Genomic DNA, 24,730 nt, shown 5'->3' with positions numbered 1-24,730 from the left:
TCCTCACTGGATTCTCATTCTTCTTGCAGGTTAAATATTAAGCAGACTTTATAGATATTTGTGCTGTGATTAATTATTTTAAAGTATTACTTTATCCTAAAAAGTTGGAAATGCCATAAGCAGGATCTTCATATCGGGAAGGAGATCATTCCCATTTTGGTGCTTATTGGTGTGTTGGTAATGCAAACTAACCATAAGGAAACTTTTTCATTTTTTTAAATTGCAATACCAGAAGAAAGGTTTTACTTTCCCCCTATTTTTCTCAAAAAAAGAAAAAGAAAAATTAAAAGTTTGGCTCGAGTAAGTCACAGTAAGAACTTGAGTTAATGAGCATAAAGTTTTCATGTGTTGCTTGCCAAGTTGTGTATTGATCATATGATTATGCAATTAGGTATACTTGGGCTCTTTTGAGCTAGGGATGGGAGGAATACCATGGATCATTATGTCTGAGGTATGGCCACCTTTGTTAAGCTTCATTTTTCTACTCCATAGCTATTACAAATTTAAGCTAGAGTGTGACATTTCAGCAATGCATTAGCTTGGAATCAATTAATGTTTTTTTCCCCTCAGATGTTTCCAATAAACATAAAGAGTTCAGCTGGAAGCCTTGTGACATTGGTCAACTGGATGAGTTCTGGGGTTGTATCTTATGCTTTCAACTATGTACTTGAGTGGAGCTCAGCAGGTGATGCAAACTTCATCTAGACCATATATATAGTCTGCACTATTTTTTTTAATTAATTTAATGATGGTTTTGGGCAAATCATTTCAGGGACATTCTTCATATTTGCAGTCATATGTGGTATGGGAATTATATTTATTTATAAGCTGATTCCAGAGACGAAGGGGCGTACACTTGAAGAAATCCAAGCATCTTTTACTCATATCCAACAATAAGAAAAATTTTGTGATATATGGCATCCATCATCAATGTATATAATCACAATCTGATAAGTTTGAACTTTGAGAATGCAATCACACAAGGACAATAGCCTTTAGGCCAACCAACACTTCTTGTCATCTTCAAGATCTGAATTGTATACAAATATACAAGAAGGCTAGAGCAATGGGCCCCTTCAAACTTATGTTGGGTGAATGAAGTCCAACTTGAGTTTGGTGAAAGAGGTATGACTAATTGTGCTATAATGAAAGCTTGAATGCAAAAATGGACTGTAAAAATGAAATCAGAAAACAAAAATTAGCTCACTTGGGTCACATGAAAAAGAATGTAATCGTCCATAAAGAGATTTCCAACCGAAGTGTCCTGGCCTTGCTCATAATGTTTACTTGGGCTTCAAGGTCGGACATATTTTCAAACCAAGAAATAGAGCTCATTCATCTGTTTCGTCTCTATAGACATCCACTGACTTGGGCCTTAAAGTCTAATGTGTAGTCGATGAGAGTTTTCTATATCCATTCATGGAATTCAACCCAGAAATTCTTGGCTAATTAATGATTTCATTTTCACTTTCATTACTTTTGATCTGTGATAAATTACCAACACATATATGATTTTGTTGGACTTGAGTCTGACAGGCCACCTAACCATTTTGTTTGTAGAAAATTGGTTCTCAGATCTTCATTTCCGACATGAAAATTGGATTTTTTTTTTTTTTTTTTTTTCACAACTATGAACTTGTGAAAAAAAATTTTTCTTTTTTGTTTTCTCCCTCTATTGGAAGACTTCATTAACCTAGTTTGTGACACTCAAGGAGGATCACGATGATGAGAGATTCCGTGGGTTGTGTTTAACTACAATATATAACCAAGAGTGCCTAGGGGTAGGGTTGGGTTAAGGAGCTTTTGCAATTCAACCCATCATGAGTGGTTGAAAAAAATCTCAATCCAATCCATGTGGGTTGGGTTGGACAATTTTTAATTTTAATTTTAAAAAAACAAACAAACTAAGCATTAGAATAATAGCAATTAGCACTTAGGAGAGTTTGCCTCTCCTATAATCAAGGATGTCAATACCGTATCGGAGGCCGTACCGGTTTGGCCACCGGTACGATATATTTCGGATACCGGTCAATATCGGCGTACCGTTTCGGGTTTACCGCTATTTTTTATATTTATAAATATATATATATATATATATATTTATATATGTATATATGTATGTATGTGTTTGTATATATATATATTATAATAAATATAAAAGTTTACCTTAAAATATTTCCTCAATTCAAAACTAATTATTCATAGTTTTAAACTTTAGTATCAATTAAAAGGGAAAAAAATAAAAAAATAAAATAGAAAGGTTAAAAGTTACCATTGCATACTAAGAAAACAAATAATATTAATAAGTTAATGCAAATAAGTTACCATTCTGTCCTAACAAAAATTCAAAAATTACAAAACTTAAAAAAAAAAAAAACTTTTTTCTATACTGGCCGGTACGCCCGGTATTGCCTGAAATTGACTGGTACGGTTGGTATTTTTCCCGGTACGAAACAAGGGGGTCAAGCATATCGGCTTGTTGGCCGGTACGGTATATTTCGGTCGTACCGGCCGGTACGGTACGGAATTGACAACCTTGCCTATAACTCCATTCAATATCTTTTGATTGAATGTAAATTTTAAAAAATCTACTATTGGATTGAATTCTCTTATTGTATACTTCATGCTTGTAAAACTACTAGAAAATCAAAGATCAATAACTATGTCATCAATTAAATGTTTAAATTTCAAGTTTTTATAGTCTAAAATTATGCATAAAAAATAAATTTATAGATCGAATAGTAAATAACATCCAATTGATATGAAATTTGATATATGGGTTAAGAACATAAAGAACATTTAATTCAGTAGTTAGATTTTTAGAATATATAATATTGTTAAATTCTTTAGTAGGGATTGTAACCTTAGGCTACGACAAAGTTTGTTGTTAAATTTTGTCATTTTACAAAATAATAGCCTACATATTTATTGTAAGATCCAAATAATATATAATATCTTTTTATAATGCCTAATATATAATATCCTAATATATTGTAACATGTTTGATAGATATTCAAAAAAATTCCATTATGTTCCAACTAGCGGTCAATGTTAAGTACAATTAGTATTGTACTAATATGAGTACAACCTTAAAATTTCAATTACTTAAAAGTTTATAAATCTGAATTTTCAATCACTTTTTACAATTCTAAACCACATCAGGCTCACTTGTGCATTAATATTTTGATCTTAGCATATCCCATATTAAAAAAAATATATATATAAATATATCAAAGCAAATAAGGAGTATAACATACCATGTTAGAAAGTATGAAGTAGAAAATAAAGAGCAAAGAGAAAACAAAGAAAATTAATATATTTTGGATTTAAAGGCAAATACCCATAATAGAGTCCTTAATGACTTTTTAAAAATTTAGGATATCATATATTCTCTTGTTATTAAATAAGAGATTTAGAGTCTAAATCCCGCCTACATAGAAAATCAATTAGTTTTGATTTAATGATAAAAAACAATCATTATATAGCATATATCATATGTTGAAATTTTATCGTATCTAATATTTTATGTATTATATATATTTTATGTATTACAACGAACTTATTGAAGAGTATTAATTAATTAGAGCACTTGACTACATCCTTTGATGTTTATTATAAAAAAGTTATAGCAGACTAAATCCTAGATTAATAATAAATGAATCATAGTTATAATACTTGACAACAACTAAAGCAGCATTTTGATTAAATTATTTAAATTTAAGTTGGATTAGATTCAATGATCCAAAATTAATTAGAGTTATTAACAATGAGCTCTCCAGCTTCTAATCTAGAGGCATATTGTCAAGAGAAGCAGTGAAATTAACTTTATAAAATGATGGGTTAGGGTCCCATTCTCTCATCACCTGTATATTGATCCTTTTTCTTTTTAATATCATTCTTATTGGGTCAAACTTTTACAACTTTGGTAGAGATTTATTAATTAATTTATTTTTTTGGCTCTTAGCGGTGAAGACAAGGGAATCTACCCCAAATACAAACCCCCCCGGAAAAATAGGCCATTTATTGATAAATTCATTGACAACTGTCTATTCATGTAAGTGTGAGATTATAAAACTTTGATGCTGATATTTCTATATCATATATGTCGGAATGCTCTTTACATAAAAAGTCTTTTCATCTCACAAGTCTCTATAGTGGTGCTGAACTGCTCATCACTTTGAAATAAGGTGCTATTTGATACATTTTTTTTCCTTTTCCTCAATCTTTTTTCAACTTCTTCCGGCTGATTCAGTCAGTCTCTCATCAAATTTATCCCATTGAAATAGCCCTTACTTTTCATCTCACATAAGAAAGTGATTTTAGTAGAAAGCATGGAAGAAGAAGCAGCAACAACAAGAGGGTCACTACTTCTCAAACAAAAGCTTGATAATAATGATCAATGGAGCAGTAGTGATCATGGTGGTATGCAGCTAAGTGAATCCTTATCAACCACCACACCTATTGTTGTGCTTAGCACATTAGCGGCCGTATGTGGATCATTTACTTTTGGAAGTGCAGTAAGTACTATTACTATCCTTTTTTTGATGAACCTATTACTATCCTTTTTTAGTTAAAGGTTTTGTTGAATTAATAAGTTGAGTGGTAAAATGTATTGCATACATATGGTGAAAATGGGGGAAGCATATTGATGGACGATTCGAGTTTGGGTTTGGGGTCTCTTTTCTTTTGGTTTAGTACCTTTAGGTATGTTTGGTTTCTCTATACTAGTTAATTGCAGGAACCAGGAAACGTTCCTTCTTCCTTGGTGGTATGGGATCGCCATCATTGTTGAAGTTTGGGTATATATATATATATATATATATATAAAATTTGATAGTTGGGTAAAATATTTGGACCTTGAACGTCTTCATTAGAAATATCACAATATGTTAATTGAGCTTTTTTAACACGGAGTGCTCGTTTGAAATGCACTTATAAGCCACCTTATTGCTTACTATTTTTCTACTATATGTAGATCCCATGTGAATTATTTACTTATCTTATTAACTTTTATTTATTTTTTCTACTATTTGCGAGTCTCACGTAAGTTACTTTCTTTTTTTATTTAACTTTTATTTTTTATTTATGATATTTTCAGTAAAAAGTTAAATAAGCTGTTTTTAAACATATACTTAAACTTGGGTATTGAGTATTTAGATTTTGTTATGTATTTTTTTTTTTTTTTTGGTGTGTCCGGCCCAAATGCTTAGTTTATGTATATTTATGTGGGTTAAGAAATTCTATATATATTTTCCAGGAATAAAAAATTTAAATATTGTTATGGGAAAATTATACTTCCAATTCCAAACACTTGAGGTAAGTTTGGCTTTGATCCCTTAAATTCAAAATTTTGAATTTGATCATTAAATTATAAACCTGACAATTTAATATCTTTATTACTTTTCAAATCAAAATTTATTTTTTGTGTATGTATATGGCCAAATATATAGCATGTTAAATAATAAATAATACATTGTTGTGCCATTAGTGATCTCTCTCTCTTTCTCTCTCTCTCTCTCTCTCTCCCCTTATTTGATTAAATTACTAATTTAATCTTCATACATTGAACTTTTTTTTTTTGTTTACTCAAAAAAAAAAAAGTTCAATTTAGACTCTTAACTATTAATTAAGTCAATTTAGAGTTTCAATATTTAAAATCAAGTCAAAATCATCCATAATTCTCATCTCTATTTAACTTTTAAGAGAAGTAATAGTCGTTTTTCAAAAAAGGAGAGAAGTAATAGTGTTTTTTTTTTTTTTTTTTTTTTTTTGAGGAAGAAGAGAAGTAATAGTTAAAAATGATTTAATTTTGTAACTTTTACACTTCCCACAATAACCTTTTATTGTATGCTTCATTCTTGTTAAAAATTAAACAAAGAGAATATTTAAGGATCAAATTGAAATGATTTTGAAAGTTAATGGATTAAATTACTAAAAAAAATAATTAATGGACCAGATTGAGCTTCCCCTAATAATTGGAGGACCAAATTAGTAATTTAACTCTCTCTTTTTCTGTCCTCTCTCTTCTCTCTGTCTCCCTCCTACAATCGAGGCCCACAACACACCCATGCCCACTAATGGCTCTAACGAGATTGGCAAAGTTCCCTAACAAAACGTGGAGCTAACAACAAAGGATCCAAATTATCAGTATTACAAAGGCTTTCTGGGCCTGATTATAAAAAAAGGCTTTCTTGGCCCATTAAAGTTGTAATTTTAGTTTAATGGGTACTATAAAGATGAACCCATTATTTGGTAAAGGAAATTCATTTTCCAATCAATAGTTTTTGGTTTTTGGTGTTAGAATAATGGTTAAACGAATAAATTTATTGTTTCCTAACCACGTTAGTATTTGAAAAAAGTCATAGTTTATCATGGTATTATACTACTATAGAAGTTCTTTCCTACTCAAGCTAATGATTTATCATTTTTGATTGTTTTGTAGGTGGGATATTCTTCACCATCCGAATCTGGAATTGAGGATGACCTTGGCCTTACTTCAGCGGAGGTTAAGTTTAACTAAAGTAGTATTTAAACAGTTTATTACATTATCTAAATAGTATTTAAATAGACAATGCCTTTAGTCTTTATACACATTTATCTTGTGGTGGTTCAATGTTTGGATTTCACACTGATAGATTCACTTAGCCAAAAAAAAACAGTTTTTGAGTGATTGTTTATATATATATATATATATATATATAAGAAATTGTTAGAAAATTTTGTACATATTAAAGATATCAATGCTCAATTTCTTGTCAAGACTCAAGATCCGTCCAATTCCATTTGGTGTGTAATCAAGAGAAATAGAGCTTCTTTCAATTCCAAAGAACTTGGCCTTGATATCTTTAACCATAAATATGTAGTTATCAAAGTTTTTTCTTGTTGTTGATGTAGGCAGGTTGTTATTCTAAATCACACAATCTCTCTCTCTCTCTCTCTCTCTCTCTCTCTCTCTCCATTTATTTTATTTATTTTTCTCGATTTTCACATGGTATCATGGCTATGTTGTATCTTTTTTAACATAGTATTAGAAAAATACGAGTTGGGGTTCAAAAAAGCATCATGATAGATGTTGTCAACCACTTGGAGATTGATATCTTAAGAGGGTAATGAGCCTTGGAGGATCGATCAAAAAGGCCTGAGATTAGTTTTTTTTTTTTTTTTTTTGAGAGAAAGGTAAGAATAAGATGAGTCATTAGTTAGTAATTTAATAAAAAATTAAATTAAAATCTTCAATTTTGGTTTTTTTTTTGGGGGGGGGGGGAGGGGGTGGGTGGGTGTGGAAGATGAACAAACCATAGTGTCTTAATAGCCGCAATCAACCTGAATAGTGTAGGGTGTGTCGTATGAGTCATGAGCATGAACTCTTTTATGGGTTGGGCTTAATTTGCCAGTAGCTAGCCCAAGCTAAAACTTGGGTATGCTCTTCAAGTATGTTTAAGACCTACACCCATTACAACTGTATGGTTTTTCTTGTCAAGAAACTTGTAACTCAATTGAAAGTTTATCCTATTTCTAATAGAAAAGTTTAGCTTTTAAATCCTCATTTCCCCAACTATCGAATTATCAAAAAGAAAAAAAAATGTAAAGTGAAGTTTTTTCCAAGCTAAGAAATCTTTTGAGGCTAAGGGTTTCAAACCCAAGATTATGAGGCCTTAAAAGCTGATTAGGTCAACACCATGAAGTTATGAGATACTTTTTTAAAAAGTGTTGTTTTTAAAGCAAAATTATGTTTTTGCACTACAACTTTTCACATCAATAACACTTCTCATGAATTTTCATCAATTGTGTTTTTTTTAAAACCATGCTTTCAGAACTATTAGTTGACTCAAAAGGACACTTGGTGACCATTTCATACAACTTTAAAAAAAAAAAAAAATTTTATTTAAAACTTTTGAAGATGGATTGTTTGAAAAAGTTGTGGTATGAAAATAATGAGGCTGTTTTAAATTTTTAATAGAAAAAAGAAGAAGAAGAAGAAGAAGTGAGGTTAAAAAACTATATTTACTATTTCAAAATGGGATGTCAAATGAGTACTAAATCCACTGAAGTTATAAGGAAATCTATAAGGAGGTAATTTATAGTTTATCTTTATTTTTTAATACAAGATTGTATCGATTTGCATAATTGTAAGGCAAGTCATGTGTTGATTAGTACAAAGGATTTTTTCATTAATAAAAGTGGTTTAGGTGCACAATTTTGTTATTTGTTTTTCTGCCTGATTCATTCCTTGATTTAGATTCATTTTTCCTCATTTCTGTTTTCACATATGGTGCAGTATTCAATTTTTGGTTCAATATTGACAATTGGAGCAATGTTAGGTGCAGTATTTAGTGGGAAAATTGCGGATTTCATTGGTAGGAAAGGTGTAAGTTATTTCATACACTAAATAATTCTGAAACCTCTAAATTTTCAGTTTCACAATCTACCAACATTTTCAACTAATTAATATTAGTTTATCTTGTAAAACAGGCAATGGGAGTTTCAGAAACATTCTGCATCCTCGGGTGGCTTGCAATAGTATTTGCAAAGGTGTAATCTGCTTTTCTTTTTTCCATTTTAACACTTCTTTTAGGACCTATTCCTCTATTTAAATTTTATTTTTGTTAGAAACGCCTGTCCAAATTTATTGTGTTAGTATTACAATTTTTGTATTACATGCCTAAATTAACCAAATTTATTCTATGATTAATTTAGGGTTCATATATCTAGGAGAAAAAGCCTTTTTTCTCTTTATTTTTGGGGCAGTTCACAATTAAAAACTGAACAATTTTTCCCATTTAAGTGTTGAAAACGAGAAAATACCCCCAATTATTAAATTATCTATTAAATCCTAATAGAATATTTTGATTCTTGAAATATTCCATTGTTCCCTACCAATGTCTTTTGACTCTTATGAGTACGCTATTATCTTTCAAATCCCATGATGCTTTCCTTTGTTGGTGTCTTCTGACTAGCCGTGCTCCTCTCCTCAGGCTATTTGTGTCGACGTCCTCTAACCACTATTTGTCACTGACTGTCATACCATTGTCATTTTTCTTGCATATGCCATCTTCTGGTGATTGTTCCTCTACCATTTTCCTTTGTCCACCAATGCAGTTTTTCTCCAACATCCCGTCATTACTAACATTAACTACCTCACATGTTCCATTGTACATCGTGCCTGGTTCATTCAATGTCCAATATGGTCCTATATGGTCACACTTTCCTTCATGATCCCACATTTCAAATTCAAGATATCTTCAAGCTTTCACATTGAGTTTAAAGGAAGTTGCTAGAGATATCTGTCCAGATTATTGTACTTACTACTTATATTATGATGCTTATATTGCAAGCCTAACTTGTACTATACTCTAGGTCATTTTATGTTTAGCCTAGGGTTAATCTCAATGGGCTCATTATAATATATAGTTTAATATAGTAAAGGCGTAGAATCTCAAGGCTTTTTGCTGTGGATATCAGCCACCAAGTTAAAGGATGTTAATTTTTGTACTCTCTCTCTCTTTCTCTCATAATCCCAACATCAATTCTAACACCTTTTCTTTTCACTTATGTTTGATTATTTGCAGCCTACATTCTTTCCCCAATTTTGAAGAATAGCTTTGGGTTTAACATTAGAAGAAGTCATATTTAATTCATTGTGTTTGTTTGAATTTCAAGCTCAAATTCTAGATATACTTCAAAACATGTCACCAAGTAGGATATTTGCAATACTTGTTGTTCCTTTGGGTATAATTTCACAGTTTACAGGCTATCTGATTGTAATGATTATATAAGGATCAAATAATAAAAAGACATAATTAAAGATAAAAAGTGAAGGCTGGGTCAGGAACCATGGTGGATAATTAATTGTTTAGGTGGAATCAAACAAAAGGGAATGATATTAAAAAGTAGAAAAAAGGTCATAACATAAAATTTGTGATTTAACAGGATGCTTGGTGGCTTGACCTTGGAAGATTTTTGGTGGGATGTGGAATTGGGATTCTTTCTTATGTGGTAATTATGATTACAAAGTTTGAACATCAAATTTGATCATTTATCCAAGTGATGAAGAATGATTTTTAAAAATTCTTTTACAGGTTCCTGTTTATATTGCTGAAATTACACCTAAGAATGTTAGGGGATCATTTACATCACTTAGTCAGGTAGATGGTCTGATCATTGATTTGAATTAGAAGTTAGCTTCATCGTTTATGTGCCTGTGTATTATCCACTTTTCAGTTGATGATAGGTTGTGGCAAGGCTCTCACATTTCTTATTGGTTCTCTTGTCAATTGGCGCACCTTGGCTCTAATAGGTTGGTCTTGTATAGTTGTTAATCAATCAAAACAAAGCTCCATGAACTTGGCTTGTATGTGACATCATTTTCATTTTTCAGGAATCATTCCGTGTCTAGCACATCTGCTTGGCCTATTTTTCATTCCTGAGTCTCCTAGATGGTTGGTGAGTCCAGTTCAATGTATTCTTGATTTCTTTTTCAGGTTGGCTTTTACATGGTGCATTAACCAAGAAGGGAGCAAATTTTGCTTATTCTTCTTTTTCCTGGTACTTGTCAAAGCTGAAAACAAGTGAAAACCAAATTTAACAATGTAATTCTAGTTTAGGAATTAATGAAGCAATAGAGTTTCATCACTATGCATATTCATATGATGAGTAATGAGTCTCATTACATGCAGGCCAAATGCGGACGTTTAGAAGAGTTTGAAGTTAGGCTGCAATTCCTTAGGGGAGAAAATGCTGATATTTCTCAAGAAGCAGCTGATATCATTGTAATTTTTTTTTGTTCAAACTTCATGAAGGAGCAGCTAACATTGAAAACAAGTAATGCAATTGGCTTTCCTCGTCTTTCAGGAATATACCGAAAACTTTCGATGGATATCTGAAGATGGAGTTCTGCACCTATTCCAGGGAAAATATGCTTGTTCAATCATAGTAAGCACTATCAATTATTCTTACGTGTTGCCTATTTCCTTCAATATCTTTTGTGGTGTCAAGAAAATTTGAAACTGTTTTAGGTTGCAGTTGGGCTGATGGCATTTCAAGAATTTGGAGGACTTAATGGGTTTGCATTTTATACAAGTTCTATATTTGAGTCAGCAGGTAAATAATGTGACTATTGTAATTTCTTATGGTTAGTTGAAAGAAACAAATCATAGAGAAATGAAGACATAATAGTTGTTGTGTGACAGGTTTTTCAAGTAAGATTGGGACTATACAAAACTTTTCAATTTACTCAGAAGATTGTACCTGAGGACGAAGAAGATCCTAGGGCTGCAAATTAGCCCTCAGTCCATCATGAATTTTTTGCGAGTAAGGTCATGTTAATTTTATTTGAGTGTATATGACATGTAAATTTTGTTTCTCAGGCAGTTCATGGAGATTGATTATCTCATTTTTGGAAGGTTCTTTATGAACAAATTTGATGACTCTGCCTTTTTTTGGGTAGAAAAGGCAAGGAAAGAAAGTAATGGGATTTCATCAGATGAATGAAATAATTATTGGAGATGAAACAAGCAAACATTGAATTTTTTTTTTTTTTTTTAATTCAATAGTTACAACGGGGAGGAGGGTTTTGAACTATAAACATTTCTGATGAAAACCCCTAAAGATGTCATTTGAGCTACAAAGAATCTGCTTTCCATTTGGTGGCATTGTGATGGCTTAGAACCTCTAATGTCCAATAGCATTGGTACTATTTTTGATTTACAATGTTTTTAACATTATTCCTGAAACTAATTTGGGTATTAATTTGGGATTCTCTGGTTGGTCTAATTAATCGGCATTGCCCCTGGGCACATAGATGAAAACTTTTAGAATTATTATTTTTTCCCTTCTGCCTATGAATATATGGATTTGGGATTTTGGTTGTATGAATAAAGTAATAGAAATACATTGGCGGATTAAAGTAATAGTCCAGTGGTTATAATATCCTTTGTGGTACTCCAATGGTTCGAACTCTACCTCCACCTCTCCACTATCTATGATCTCAACAAATACATTGATCTCTACATCCAAACACTCATTTGGGTTTTAAATGGGGTTGCCAGGTTAGGCTATTCAAAAATTATATAATACTTTGAAAGTACAATAATAATGTACTACTAAGTGCCCGTTTGCACTATGATTTGGCTGAGAGCAGGACCACCTTGCTAGTTGCTTCATGGACAAGAATCCAAACACCCCATCACATTACGCAATACTCATTGACAGCTTCAGAGAAAGAATTACAAAAGAGCAGAAGGGAAGAAAAATAATCAATGGAGACTGAAAAGCGCTTACAATAGTCCTTATATTTTATTTTTATTGCTTTTAATTCCTATCTTGAAAAGTGTTTCTTGTCTTGGTCCCTGCCATTGCATCAGAAATGGAGAAACCTGACGTGGCAAACGGCAAAAATAAATAATATTAAATTAATGTCCATGTGGCCTAAATTAATAATAAAAAATATTTTTTGACATTAAAAAATGTTATGTTAGTATCTAAATTAAAAAAAATTAATTTATACCACTGCACATCTTTAATGTTATGGTCACTTCACAAATATAAGTATTTGTAGAATGTGAGGGTAAGGACCGAGGTTCAAGTCTCCCGCATGAAACTTCACAACAAGCTCTTCTTTGCTTCCAAGCTCCAGTCTCCTTATCTAGTTTCCGTACTGGGTTTTTCTTCCCACCGCAAACGGCACCGTATGCTGCTTGTTTATGAGTTGATGCCGAATGGGAATCTTCAGAACGCGCTTTTGAAAACTAAAAGGGTCGAGCTTTTGGAGTGGAGGAGGCGATACGATGTCTTTCTTGATATAGCGAAGGGGCTTGAGTATTTGCACAGTTTGGATACCCCTGTGATTCATGGGGATATTAAGCCTAGTAATATTTTGTTGGATCATTTTTTCAAAGCCAAGATTGGGGATATTGGGCTTGCTAGAGTGAAATCGGAGAGTCAGAATCAGTGTGAGATTACAGTGGTCGATGATGGTGGAGGATTGGAGGTGAAGAAGGATGGTAATGGAGTTGAGGATTGTGGTTCAGTGGTGGAGGAGACTGAGAGCGTGACTACATTTGAGGATTTCAGTGGTGCTGTTGTGGGTCAATCACCGTCGCCGGAGAGTGTTCTTCGGGTTGAAAATTCGGTGGCTTCTCCGGATCCGGGTTTTTTTTTGGGGTTTGTTGGCGATCTGTGGTCAATCTGTGGTTTTGTTTTGTTTTTTTTTTTTTTAGTTTGTGTTCTTAAATCTAGATTTGTGTTTTTGTTCTTATTCAAGACACACTTAAATCTTAATTTATATGATTTTTAGTTTTTAATTCTGTTTTTAATTTAGATGTTACATGACATTTTTTAATGTCAAAAAATATCTTTTATTATTAATTTAGGCAACGGGAACATTAATTTAGTATTATTTATTCTTACTGTTTGTCACGTTAACTTTCTCTATTTTTGATGTAACGGCAGAGACTAAAACGGGAAGCGTTTTTCAAGATAAGGATTAAAAGTGATAAAAATAAAATATAGAGACTAAAATAGAAATAGCCTGAAAATGTAGGGACTAAAATGTGGTTTCTGCCTACAATATTTTATAAAAGAGTTGGACCACCAGAGTAAGAGACAGAGAAAAGAAAAGAACGGGTTGGCCAAGCTAATGGCTAATCCCTAATGTCTAATGGCGTAGTTTACACTGTGTGCCAAACATTAATGTAATAGTTAGGCATATTTCGCAATTTATGCAAAGCATTGAAAATGGGATCTAAAACTCGGATTTGATGTATTCCTAAGATGACAAACACATTGTTCCACAATCTTCAGATGGTGTCACTGTCTGCAATTGCTATGCGGTAAATGTAGCATTTATTAGCACCAATATATATGGGTATTTTTTGCCAAATATTCAGTTTTTGCTATAAAAGAAAATTACTGAAAAGTCTATTACCAAAATTATTTAGTTATGTAGCCATTTTTAGAACTCAAGTTTGCAACTCCAAGTGAAAATCAAGTTTAGTAAACTCAAGTTTCAAGTAGATAAGCGCTCACATGAATGACATGGTATTTTAAAATAAAATATTTTACGTGAAAATCGAGTTCCACTAAACTGGCTCTAGAAGTGGCAGTCTGGCAGACTTGAAATGGACACTAAAAGTGATGACATGAACATTGGATCACAGCACAGCTCACTCAGAAACACACAGAAAAATTGTCCACAAATGAGGATTCGAGTTTGTGCTTGTGTTTGCTTATCCACCAACATAACGTGCAAAGTTTCCCTTGGAATGAAAGCTTACGGATGCGCATGAAACACGAAAAAGAATGTCTATGGATAGTGGCTAAAAAGTAGAAAAAGGCCATTATTAATAATTATCTGCCAACCCATGTTTCTCCAAAAAAAAATCTGCCAACCCATGTATGCCTAGAATCATATGGCTCCCCAAAATAGAGCTAGCTGGTGTGGTCTTGTGGGTGGAGTAGGCTTGGACTCTATTTCTAGCCCCTTCCCTTCATTTTAGTACGTTATCTTTGTATCAAACAATAGCAAAGTTAAAAAGTATGAGTGTTTCTGGTGGTATTGCAATAATATTGTTGTCACTTGTAGTTGTAGACATGGAGTTTCTAGTAGTAGAGTTTATGGGATAAAGAGTTTTAACTGAAAATTTGTTTAGAGTTTTTGAGAGTTTAATAAATTGTGAATACTGAATACAACTTTAACATTAGTTCTAAAGTCCCCACCTTAAAACTCCAAATTTCGACTCTTGCTTCATAAAAGACTACAGAAGAGTTTTGTCAGACTTAAAAAACTCTAACCAGACAGTGTCTTTTTTTTTTTTACAGAAAGAATTCTAAATCTCTTTTCTGAATGCACAACTAGACGAGCTCCAAGTAATTAGTCCAATGTTGAAAAGTGATGTTTACACAAATCTATGTTGAATTCCCCATATTTTGACAGAACTATGTAAATATTTAACATTGTATCAACTTCCTAATTATGGCCTAATTCAACTAGTTTACACCATAGTCATGGCTAGTGGCTACCTTCCTAGGCAATGAATCTTGCTAAATTGGATTGCTGATTACGCTTCTTACCTGTCCTCTCTGTCTCTTTCAATTGAAAGTGTGCACTTATGAATGTAAAAAAAGGTGGTGATAGAGATATTTTTTCCCTGAATGGGAAAGATATACTTTCTATTCCTATATGATAATGAGCTCAAGTTGTTTAAGTGAAATCACCTTTACTCACCTATAAAAAGATCCTCTTTCCATTCCTCATCCTATACATTTTTATTCTCATTCTCATTCTCATTCTCTTGGTCTTGGGGTTCAGCAAGGAAGGTAGTGTACCTTTGCTCTCTTTATGATTTTGGTTTCTACTCTCAATGTGTAACTGTTGTTACACACGTACACTTCTATACACAATCCGTACACACACACAAAATTCACGATTTTAGCACAAGTTTTGCTTCTGTGCAAGAGTGTGTGTAATAAACACCACTCTTAAGGAAAATGGGGTCGAGTTGCATAAAAGGGTGTTAATGGGTGTCTTGTGGACAGATGTCTATTATTGTTTCTTTATGTTTTGCCGGGGGGTTGTTTCTTTAAGTTAGACATGCGCATCCTACTCACAAACCCCACAAAATTAATCCAACCTAATTAACTTGACATCTCAAGTTAGTTTTTCGTGGGTTGATGGGTTGAAATATTATTTTGAGTCTCAAATTGTGTTGGATATACACACACACAGATATATATATATATATATATATATATATATAAGTTTATTTCATTATCTTTATTTAGTTTTTTTTCTTAGTTTGATTTATTTTAATATTTTGAGAATTCATTATGATGAATTTGAAAATTTGGAATATAATTTAGGCATATTACGTGAATTTTAATAGTTTATAAAAAAAATACTAATATAGTTTTTAAAAACTCAATTTTTTATAAGGCATGAAACATAGAAGCATAACGCACTAACTCAGCAACTTGACCCATGTGAGTCAAGTTAGGTTAATTTCAACATATGTGGTGGGTTAGGCTAGGTTGAGAATTTCTCAACTCGAAAAGATTGGATATTTGGTTGAAAAAAAAAAAAAAAAAAAACCCTCAAATCCAACCCACTGACAAACACACACCTACTTGTTGTCTCCAATGATGCTAGAGGTTCTATAAAGTTTACTACATTAATCTTACAAACTAATATATCAACCAATAAATACAAAACAAAACAAAAGGTTAAAAGTGTATTTGTTATGATGTTCTTTTGTCAACTTGTAAGCCTTTTATGATAAAATTTGTAATACTTTTTTTCTTTAGGACATGAGTGTCACTAGTGTGATTTCCCCTATGCATGTAGTTAATGTCACTTTTTTTGAGAAGGTAGTTAATGTCACTTGTTGGCCAGAATAAGATCATCTCATTATTTCATGATTATGGTTTTTAAAATAACATATATATATATATATAAATATATTTAACCATATAAATGGTGTTATGTTATTTAAAATTTTAGATGATGTATATCATTTGAATTTTATATTTAATCAAAATCATGAAATGGAGAGAATCATTTCCCTTAGAGCCTCCACTGGTCAATCTCCTTTTGGACCTTGTGTAACATTTATATATTATATTAATTCAAGTCTATATGAGTTTAGATTAACTTTTTTTTCTTTTAGTATCTTTATTTATTTACTTATTTACAGCTTTTTAAAGCATATAGTATGTTCCAAGCTTAATTGTATCTTTGTCAAATTTTCAATAAATAAGCTTTCAACTAATACTCATCTACCTGGAATATATATATTCAACTACATGAATCGCATTTTGTCCTATGTTTTATTTTATTTTTTTTCCTGAATTAGTTCTTGCACACAGTAAATAATTAACTTACCAATAAACATGCTCTTACAAATCCATGTTCTTTTGATCTTTCACAGTCATCATGGTGCTTTGGACACCCTTGCTCTTTCTGGCATTCATGGCTACAACTTCAATTGCCTCAATGGACAAACAGACATACATAATTCACATGGACAAGACCAAAATCACTGCATCAGATCATACTCTAGGCAATGCCAAACCATGGTACGAATTGATGATGGACTCGATGCATGAAATTTTATCTCAAGAGGAAGAAGATATGTCACCCCTTGAGCTTCTTTATATCTATAAAACCTCCATTTCTGGTTTTGCTGCCCAACTTTCCACAAAACAGGTCCAATCCTTGAAAAGACTCAATGGCTTTCTCTCCGCCACTCCTGATGAAATGCTAAGTCTTCATATCACTCATACCCCTCAGTTTCTTGGCCTACATCTTGGCGAAGGACTTTGGAATGCTCCCACATTGGCTTCTGATGTGATAATAGGCATTGTGGATACAGGAATCTGGCCAGAACATGTTAGTTTCAAGGACTCAAGCATTTCCCAAGTGCCCTCTCGTTGGAAAGGCACTTGTGAGGAAGGCACAAAGTTCTCAGTTGCAAATTGCAACAAGAAACTAATAGGTGCAAGGGCCTTTTACAAAGGGTACGAGACCATTGTTGGAAGAATCAATGAGACAATGGATTACAGATCCCCTAGAGATTTCAATGGGCATGGGACACACACTGCCTCAACTGCTGCTGGAAATCTTGTGCACAATGCAAACTTTTTAGGCATGGCAAAGGGTTTGGCTAGTGGTATGAGCTATACTTCAAGAATTGCAGCATATAAAGCATGCTGGCGAAGAGGCTGTACTAATTCAGATCTATTGGCAGCCATAGATCGTGCAGTAGCTGATGGAGTCGATGTGCTGTCACTCTCTTTAGGAGGTTTCTCCAAGCCATATTATAGTGATAATATTGCAATAGCCACATTTGGGGCAGTCCAGAATGGGGTTTTTGTTTCTTGTTCTGCAGGCAATTCAGGACCTTTTAGTTCGTCCGTTAGCAATGCTGCACCGTGGATCATGACCGTCGCTGCAAGCTATATTGACAGAAGCTTTCCAACAACAGTGAAGCTTGGGAATGGGAAAACTTTTGAAGGGTCATCTTTATATTCTGGCAAGCGGACAAAGCAACTACCACTTGTATATGCAAGCACTGCAGGTGGGCAATTAGCACAGTTTTGTATAAATGATTCCCTAGTGCCAAAGCTTGTGAAGGGAAAGATTGTTGCTTGTGAGCAAGGAATAAACAGCCGGGCGGAAAAGGAAGAGCAAGTAAAAAATGCAGGAGGGGCTGGAATGCTATTGCTTAATGCTGAAATTTATGGCGAGGAGCTGCTTGCTGACTCTCACACTTTGCCAGCCACTTCTTTAGGAGCTTCTGCAGGAAAAGCCATCAAGAACTATGTGCGCTTGAACAAAAATCCAACAGCTTCAATTCTGTTCAGAGGGACAGTTTATGGCAATATTGCACCAGTAATGGCAGCATTTTCATCTAGAGGACCAAGTTTGGTTGGACGGGATGTGATCAAGCCGGATATAACTGCACCAGGTGTGAACATATTGGCTGCTTGGCCAGCCAAGACTATCCCATCCTTACTCAAGAATGATAAAAGAAGTATACTGTTCAATATAATTTCAGGTACCTCAATGTCTTGTCCTCATGTTAGTGGCTTAGCTGCACTTCTTAAATCTATACACAAAGATTGGTCACCTGCAGCTATCAAATCTGCTTTAATGACCACTGCTTATGTACTAAACAGCAAAAGGGCTCCAATAGCAGATATTGCTTCTAATAGCTCTAAGGCTGCCACACCTTTCGCATTTGGCTCAGGCCATGTTAACCCAAAATGTGCATCTGATCCAGGTCTGATCTATGATATCACATCTGAGGACTACCTAAATTATTTGTGCAGCCTAAATTATAACTCTACTCAGATAGCTTTACTATCAAGGGGGAATTTCACTTGTCCTAACAATGCATTTCTTCAGCCTGGTGACTTAAACTACCCTTCTTTTGCTGTGCTGTTGGATCAAAATGCCTCGAACACTAGTGTGACATACAAGAGGACAGTGACAAATGTTGGGACCCCAATGAGTACTTATGTGGTGCAAGTGGATGAACCTAACGGAGTATCAGTGACCGTTGAGCCTAAGTGTTTGAAGTTTGAAAATTTGGGTGAGAAATTGAGTTACAATGTGAGGTTCAATGCATTGCGAAGAACAAAATCTTCGAGTAATTTCTCTTTCGGGTCTTTAGTTTGGATGTCTGAATTTTATACTGTTAGAAGTCCAATAGCAGTAACTTGGCAATAATTTGAAGTTAGTGCAGGTTTTTAAGTTGGGACCTTGAAGTATTTTGAAGAAGAAAGGAGGAGTGCTTCTGTGAAATTCACGAAAAGTTTTTATTTATGTATTGAAATTCCAAGTTCATGTTATGTATTTAGTGCAATAGGAATACGCGTTTAATTGAAAAATGATTCAATGTCCCAGTAAGGAGCTGAATCAGTTCCTGATGAATACTTTTCAAGGGTTGACTATTTCTAAGTTTCAATGTTTCTAAGTTTTCTACACTATGGGAGAAGATATCAAAAAAAGGAAGTCAAGAAATTGGGTAATACATTTTCTAGGGTCAATGGAGTGTGAGCCAATTTTTCAAGAATTGAAAAAAAAATTTTATTTTTTTAGAAGAATTCAAGCATGGAATTTGATAAATAAATACTTCAATCCCTTAAACCTTTTCGCTTTTAATAAATAAACAACATTTTCCAAGCATTGATTTAAAGCAATAAATTTGCATTGAAGGCAAGAATCAAGATAACATTTATCTTGGATTAGCCTTCTGGTTTAATTTTTTATTTATTAAAAATTGACAAACATTAATTTACAAAAAAGATACAAGATTAAAAAAAATATTTGTACATAAACAAATATACTCAAATGAGATTAACCGATCAAACTGTCACAAATTCTGATGCATACGACAAGTGGGCAACCTTACGCTAATACTAGATTCCCGAACATTCATGACCTGTTGATCTTTTCTTTTTTATTGAATTTGACCTTTTTGCTGTGAAAGCAACGTTTACCAGCCATTAAGAAATATTTCTACCAATCAATCATAGAGAACTATTAGAATCTACAAAATTTTTATAACAAATTATTTGTAGAAAACTATTATTATTGATTTGAATTTAAATTTACTATTTAAATTAGTACCTTTTTTTTTACCTGTAACAACCAATAATAATTTGTTACTTAAAATTTATTATGAAAATATTATAGACATAATATTTCTAAATTCTATGTCGGAAGTTTGATACACAATCAAATCCATCGAACAAAATCATCATTTTTTTAATACCTAATCTTATATTTTAAAAAAAAAAAAAAAACAACAAAAACAAAATCTATCTGTACCAATGAAAATGTGAAAACTATTAGGTAGCTTCCCTCACAAAAATGGTACTACGTAGGATTGAAAACTAAAACCGCAACCGGCTAAACTGGTAATTTTTAGTTGTGAATTGAAGAGAGAGAAAATTAAAAAAAAAAAAAGACAGGTAAAAAAACCCAAATATACCGGGTTCTCCGTGTTGCCGTTGCACACGTTGCCAATACGAGGAAAGAGTGTTTTTTCAGTTTCAGTTTCAGTTTTCTTTCCCATCTCTCTGAAACTCTGTCCTTCCTTCTTTCTTCTTCTTCTTCTTCCTCGATAATCGAACCTCCTTAAGTTATCACTTTCTTTAACATATCTATATTTTTTGACTTTCTCTTCTTTTTTGAGCTTTTGGGGATTTTCTTTTTCTTTTTTGGTTGTTGAATTTTTCGTCAAATCCCATTTTTGATTCTACGTTTTTTTTTTATCTTTTAATAATATAAACTCGTTTTGCAATCATAATCCTCAAAAAGCGGATACCATTGTCTCTTTCTACCTTTCCTTTTGTCTCTTTGATCGGTTTGTTGTCAACAATATTTCAATTTGATTCTGACCCAGTTGATATCTTCTGTAGTATATTGTGTTACTAAGATTCAAGAACAAGAACGATTATTCATCAATTGGCATTGTAAAGAAACAAAATTTAGTTTTTGTTGATGGATAATTATGGTTCATCATCTTCATATCCACACCACAATCCCTATGCATACCCTCCTCCTCCTCCTCCTACTTCTGCATACCCACCACCACCACCAAATCCTGATCCATACCATACTCCTGCTTATCCTTACCAACACAATTCCTCACAGCCTTACCCTTACGCATACCCACCACCACCACCATCACCATCTTCAACCTCCCATTCAGGCCCTTTAGACTATCACCAACCTCCACCACCATCACCATCTCCAACCTCCTATTCAGGCCCTTTGGACTATCACCATCCTCCACCTATCTATCCCTATCCATATCCTGTTGCTTCAGCTCCCCATAGTGCTCCTCAACCATCCCTTGAACACCATAGTAGTTTCCAATATGGTCCCTCTCATTACCCATATCAACAATCCGGTCCATACCCACCTCCCGAAAGCCAGCCTCAAGTCCCTTTTCGTGCCAATAGCTTCTCAAATTATCACCAGCAGGACAGTTCCAGTTCCATAGGAACTGGATCATCTTCAGATGTTTATAGTGTCAATGATTCCACCCCTTCTCGCCCTTCTGCATATCCACCTCTGGATGATCTTATTAGTAATATGCACTTGTCTGATAATCACTCTACTGCCCCTGCATCACACCAAGCGCCTACAGTGTCACCATTGACAAGTGCCCCTCCTATTGCAAGGTATGATAAACCTGGGGAACTTTATAGCCATTCTAACTCGTTTTCAAGCAGTTATGGGGCATCTTATTCTGCTCAGTCTGATTTGTCTAATCATTCTGTTTATGGCCACACAAGCTCATTCAATGGGTCTCAGCATAGTCAGTCCTTGCAGATTGTGCCACTGCAGAATAAAGGATCATTGAAGGTGTTGCTCTTACATGGGAATTTGGATATTTGGGTCTATCGTGCACGTAACCTTCCGAATATGGACATGTTCCATAAAACTTTGGGGGATGTGTTTACAAGATTACCAGGGAACGTGAGCAACAAAATTGAAGGCCATATAAATCATAAAATCACTAGTGATCCTTATGTTTCAATCTCAGTATCAAATGCTGTAATTGGGAGGACTTTTGTGATTAGCAATAGCGAAAACCCTGATTGGAAGCAACATTTTTATGTTCCTGTAGCGCATCAAGCTGCTGAAGTGCATTTTGTGGTTAAAGATAGTGATGTTGTGGGGTCACAGCTTATAGGAGTTGTGGCAATTCCAGTGGAACAGATATACTCAGGGGCAAAGGTGGAAGGAACCTACCCAATCCTGAGTAATAATGGGAAGCCTTGTAAGCCCGGAGCTGCCTTGGATCTTTCAATTCAGTACACCCCAATTGAGAAATTGAGCATTTATCATCATGGAGTGGGGGCAGGCCCTGATTACCATGGGGTTCCTGGAACATACTTTCCTCTCAGGAAAGGTGGAATGGTAACTCTTTATCAAGATGCCCATGTTCCAGATGGGTCCCTTCCAAATGTGAAGCTTGATCAAGGGATGGATTATGTGCATGGGAAGTGTTGGCGTGACATTTTTGATGCCATACGTCAGGCCAGTCGTTTGATTTACATTACAGGGTGGTCAGTGTGGCACAAAGTTAGATTGGTTCGGGATGCTGGTAATGCTTCAAATTACACCCTAGGAGACCTTCTGAAAACCAAGTCTCAAGAAGGAGTGAGAGTGCTGCTTCTTATTTGGGATGACCCTACATCAAGAAACATTTTGGGTTACCAAACAGTGAGTAACTTACCTTTTGAAACATATTATGGGTTTTTAGTCTGTAATGTGCCCTAGTTTCTGGTTCATATTTATCAAAATATATCATTTAGTTACACTCTATCAGATTTGGGCATAAATCAATCATTAGAATGTATTTGGCATGTATTGATGCTTGTGTTCATGTGTAATGTCTCATATTTCCTTATGTTCAGTTCTTATTTCTTAAGTGGAGCTTGGTAAGCTTATTAGCATAAGCCATGATTTCTTGGGTTTCATTACATTGCACCATAAAATGTGCTTCTCAAACCAATTTGCATGTTACTTTCCCTTTTTTTATAAATGTTACTTTGTCATATATTTTCTAATCAGAAAGCTTTTGTTAGATATATTTTGCTAATAAACCTATTTATATGCAGGATGGAATCATGCAAACCCATGATGAGGAAACTCGCCGTTTCTTCAAACGCTCTTCTGTTCAAGTGCTACTTTGTCCCCGCATTGCAGGAAAGAGACATAGCTGGCTCAAGCAAAAGGTTAGATTTTAAAAGGGAAAAAAACTTGTAGGCTCTTTTTCGTACTACACAATACCATTGCTCTTCATTTTCTGAATCTGTTTCGAACTTGTTCAACATCATGATCTAGAATTCGTAGGTTGTTGGATCCCAGAGGATAGCAGCCTTTTTGGAAATATTAATGCTGCACCATACATTCCATCCAAAAGGGGGAAGGGGGGGGGGGGGGGGGGAAGAGGGAGAGAGAGGTTGTGTCCTACATTCTTGATAATCAATATGGTTCACTAAATGTGGATCCACCATCTAGTCATTGACCCTAGCTGAGGTTTGGTGCCTGAAGTGGATATGACTGTGAGCTGTCTGACCTGGTGGCTTTAAAAACCGAATAAGAATTTAGCATGTAATATTGACGCTCAAAGTAAATCTTTCAGACATTGGTACTGATATCTTAGCTTTTTGATGTGTCAGATAGTAAATAAAGGGATTATCCTAGTTGCATTGCTACAAGTGAGGGCTAAATGCATAATACAATTTTCTTATTGTTTTAACTGTTAATACCATTATCTGGTAATGTATGGCTTGCATTGATTTTCAAAAATATAGCATTTTATTGTTTATAGTTGAGAGCATGAAAAAAAGTCAGTTATGTAATGTCCTTATCTATAACTGTATTTGGACTTATCCAAATAAGAAAACTGTAATTGGTTTGTTATAGAAATTGGTGTTGAAGTTTGAATTTATTCTCACTTCATGTTATCAGGAAGTCGAAACAATCTATACACACCATCAAAAAACTGTAATTGTGGATGCCGATGCTGGAAATTTTAGAAGAAAAATCGTCGCTTTTGTTGGAGGACTTGATTTATGTGATGGGCGATATGATACTCCACAGCACCCTATATTTAGGACACTACAAACAGTCCACAAGGATGACTATCACAATCCTACTTACGCGGTAATCTCTTAATCCCTATCCTAATACTGGTTGAACAGCTGTCAGTAGCTATATAGTTCTGCAGTACCATATTGCTTGTTTGGCACATTGATAACTTTTGTTATTAATGCACAGAACTTCTATAAGAGTTGAGATGTGTGTTTACTGTTACCAGAACTAATGACTTAAAAAGCAAACCCTATACTGTATCATGAGATCCTACCTGTGACATGATACAAGGGGCAAATTAGTCTCATCTCAAGTGCTAAGAAATTGAAACCAGAGAAAAAAATTTGCAAGTAACATGTGGAATATTGTGGCATAAACCTATCTGATATCCGGATCCCATTTAGTCATTGGAAGCTGCAAAGAAACACAGCTTGAACAAATGTACTTGCCATTATACCAATAACGGGCAAGTGTAAGCAACAAATATCCTAAATTCCTGAATTTAGTTTTTGAAGTCAAGCAACTGAAAATCTTGATGGAATGTTCAGCTAAATGGATATGGAAATGCTATATTAATATAAAATTTTCTTCCGATAAAATTGCAAATATATGCAA

The 24,730-nt window shown here is 33.9% G+C and overlaps 4 protein-coding genes across 6 annotated transcripts in view; all 4 read left to right on the top strand.

Moving 5' to 3' along the window:
- The window catches only part of LOC115957659 (phospholipase D gamma 1-like), a 33,815-nt gene that overhangs the window by 2,780 nt on the left and 6,305 nt on the right, over window positions 1-24,730 (top strand). For 2 of the 3 annotated variants that reach the window (XM_031075962.1, XM_031075959.1), the window contains 3 exons: window positions 22,232-22,738; window positions 23,137-23,253; window positions 23,993-24,187. In XM_031075962.1, the coding sequence (XP_030931822.1) occupies window positions 22,232-22,738; window positions 23,137-23,253; window positions 23,993-24,187 (819 nt within the window). Of the gene's footprint in view, window positions 1-20,520; window positions 22,739-23,136; window positions 23,254-23,992; window positions 24,188-24,730 lie in introns of those variants that run through there. The other variant, XM_031075960.1, reaches the window with a different exon arrangement.
- Window positions 3-1,438, top strand: LOC115955381 (sugar transporter ERD6-like 11; the record flags this gene model as incomplete). Its single annotated transcript, XM_031073493.1, has 5 exons — window positions 3-29; window positions 124-177; window positions 392-451; window positions 571-685; window positions 773-1,438. Coding segments are annotated over 5 exons (381 nt in total), but the record flags the coding sequence as incomplete, so codon positions are not given.
- LOC115955379 (sugar transporter ERD6-like 5) lies at window positions 4,332-11,251 on the top strand. Its single transcript, XM_031073489.1, has 12 exons — window positions 4,332-4,517; window positions 6,443-6,505; window positions 8,279-8,368; window positions 8,473-8,532; window positions 9,931-9,996; window positions 10,080-10,145; window positions 10,222-10,297; window positions 10,379-10,443; window positions 10,677-10,769; window positions 10,852-10,932; window positions 11,016-11,100; window positions 11,190-11,251. Exons 1-12 carry the CDS (start codon window positions 4,332-4,334, stop codon window positions 11,249-11,251), a joined length of 993 nt encoding a protein of 330 aa, XP_030929349.1.
- On the top strand, window positions 15,276-19,449 carry LOC115957660 (subtilisin-like protease SBT1.1). Its single transcript, XM_031075963.1, has 2 exons — window positions 15,276-15,315; window positions 16,923-19,449. The coding sequence occupies exon 2, from the start codon at window positions 16,928-16,930 to the stop codon at window positions 19,223-19,225; it is 2,298 nt and encodes a 765-aa protein (XP_030931823.1). The 5' UTR covers window positions 15,276-15,315; window positions 16,923-16,927; the 3' UTR covers window positions 19,226-19,449.

The sequence above is a fragment of the Quercus lobata genome, chromosome 8, assembly GCF_001633185.2.
Source record: "Quercus lobata isolate SW786 chromosome 8, ValleyOak3.0 Primary Assembly, whole genome shotgun sequence".
Taxonomy (NCBI): Eukaryota; Viridiplantae; Streptophyta; class Magnoliopsida; order Fagales; family Fagaceae; genus Quercus; species Quercus lobata.
Note: the sequence above shows the minus strand (reverse complement) of the source record. Positions and strands in the feature narration are given on the sequence as shown.

Bases quoted from the DNA above. Each gene is read 5' to 3' on its own strand.
- LOC115957660 (XM_031075963.1), top strand. From the start codon at position 16,928: ATGGTGCTTTGGACACCCTTGCTCTTTCTGGCATTCATGGCTACAACT.
- LOC115955379 (XM_031073489.1), top strand. From the start codon at position 4,332: ATGGAAGAAGAAGCAGCAACAACAAGAGGGTCACTACTTCTCAAACAA. The intron at 9,997-10,079 runs GTAATTATGATT...ATTCTTTTACAG, and splicing joins TTGGGATTCTTTCTTATGTG to GTTCCTGTTTATATTGCTGA. The intron at 10,770-10,851 runs GTAATTTTTTTT...CTCGTCTTTCAG, and splicing joins AAGAAGCAGCTGATATCATT to GAATATACCGAAAACTTTCG.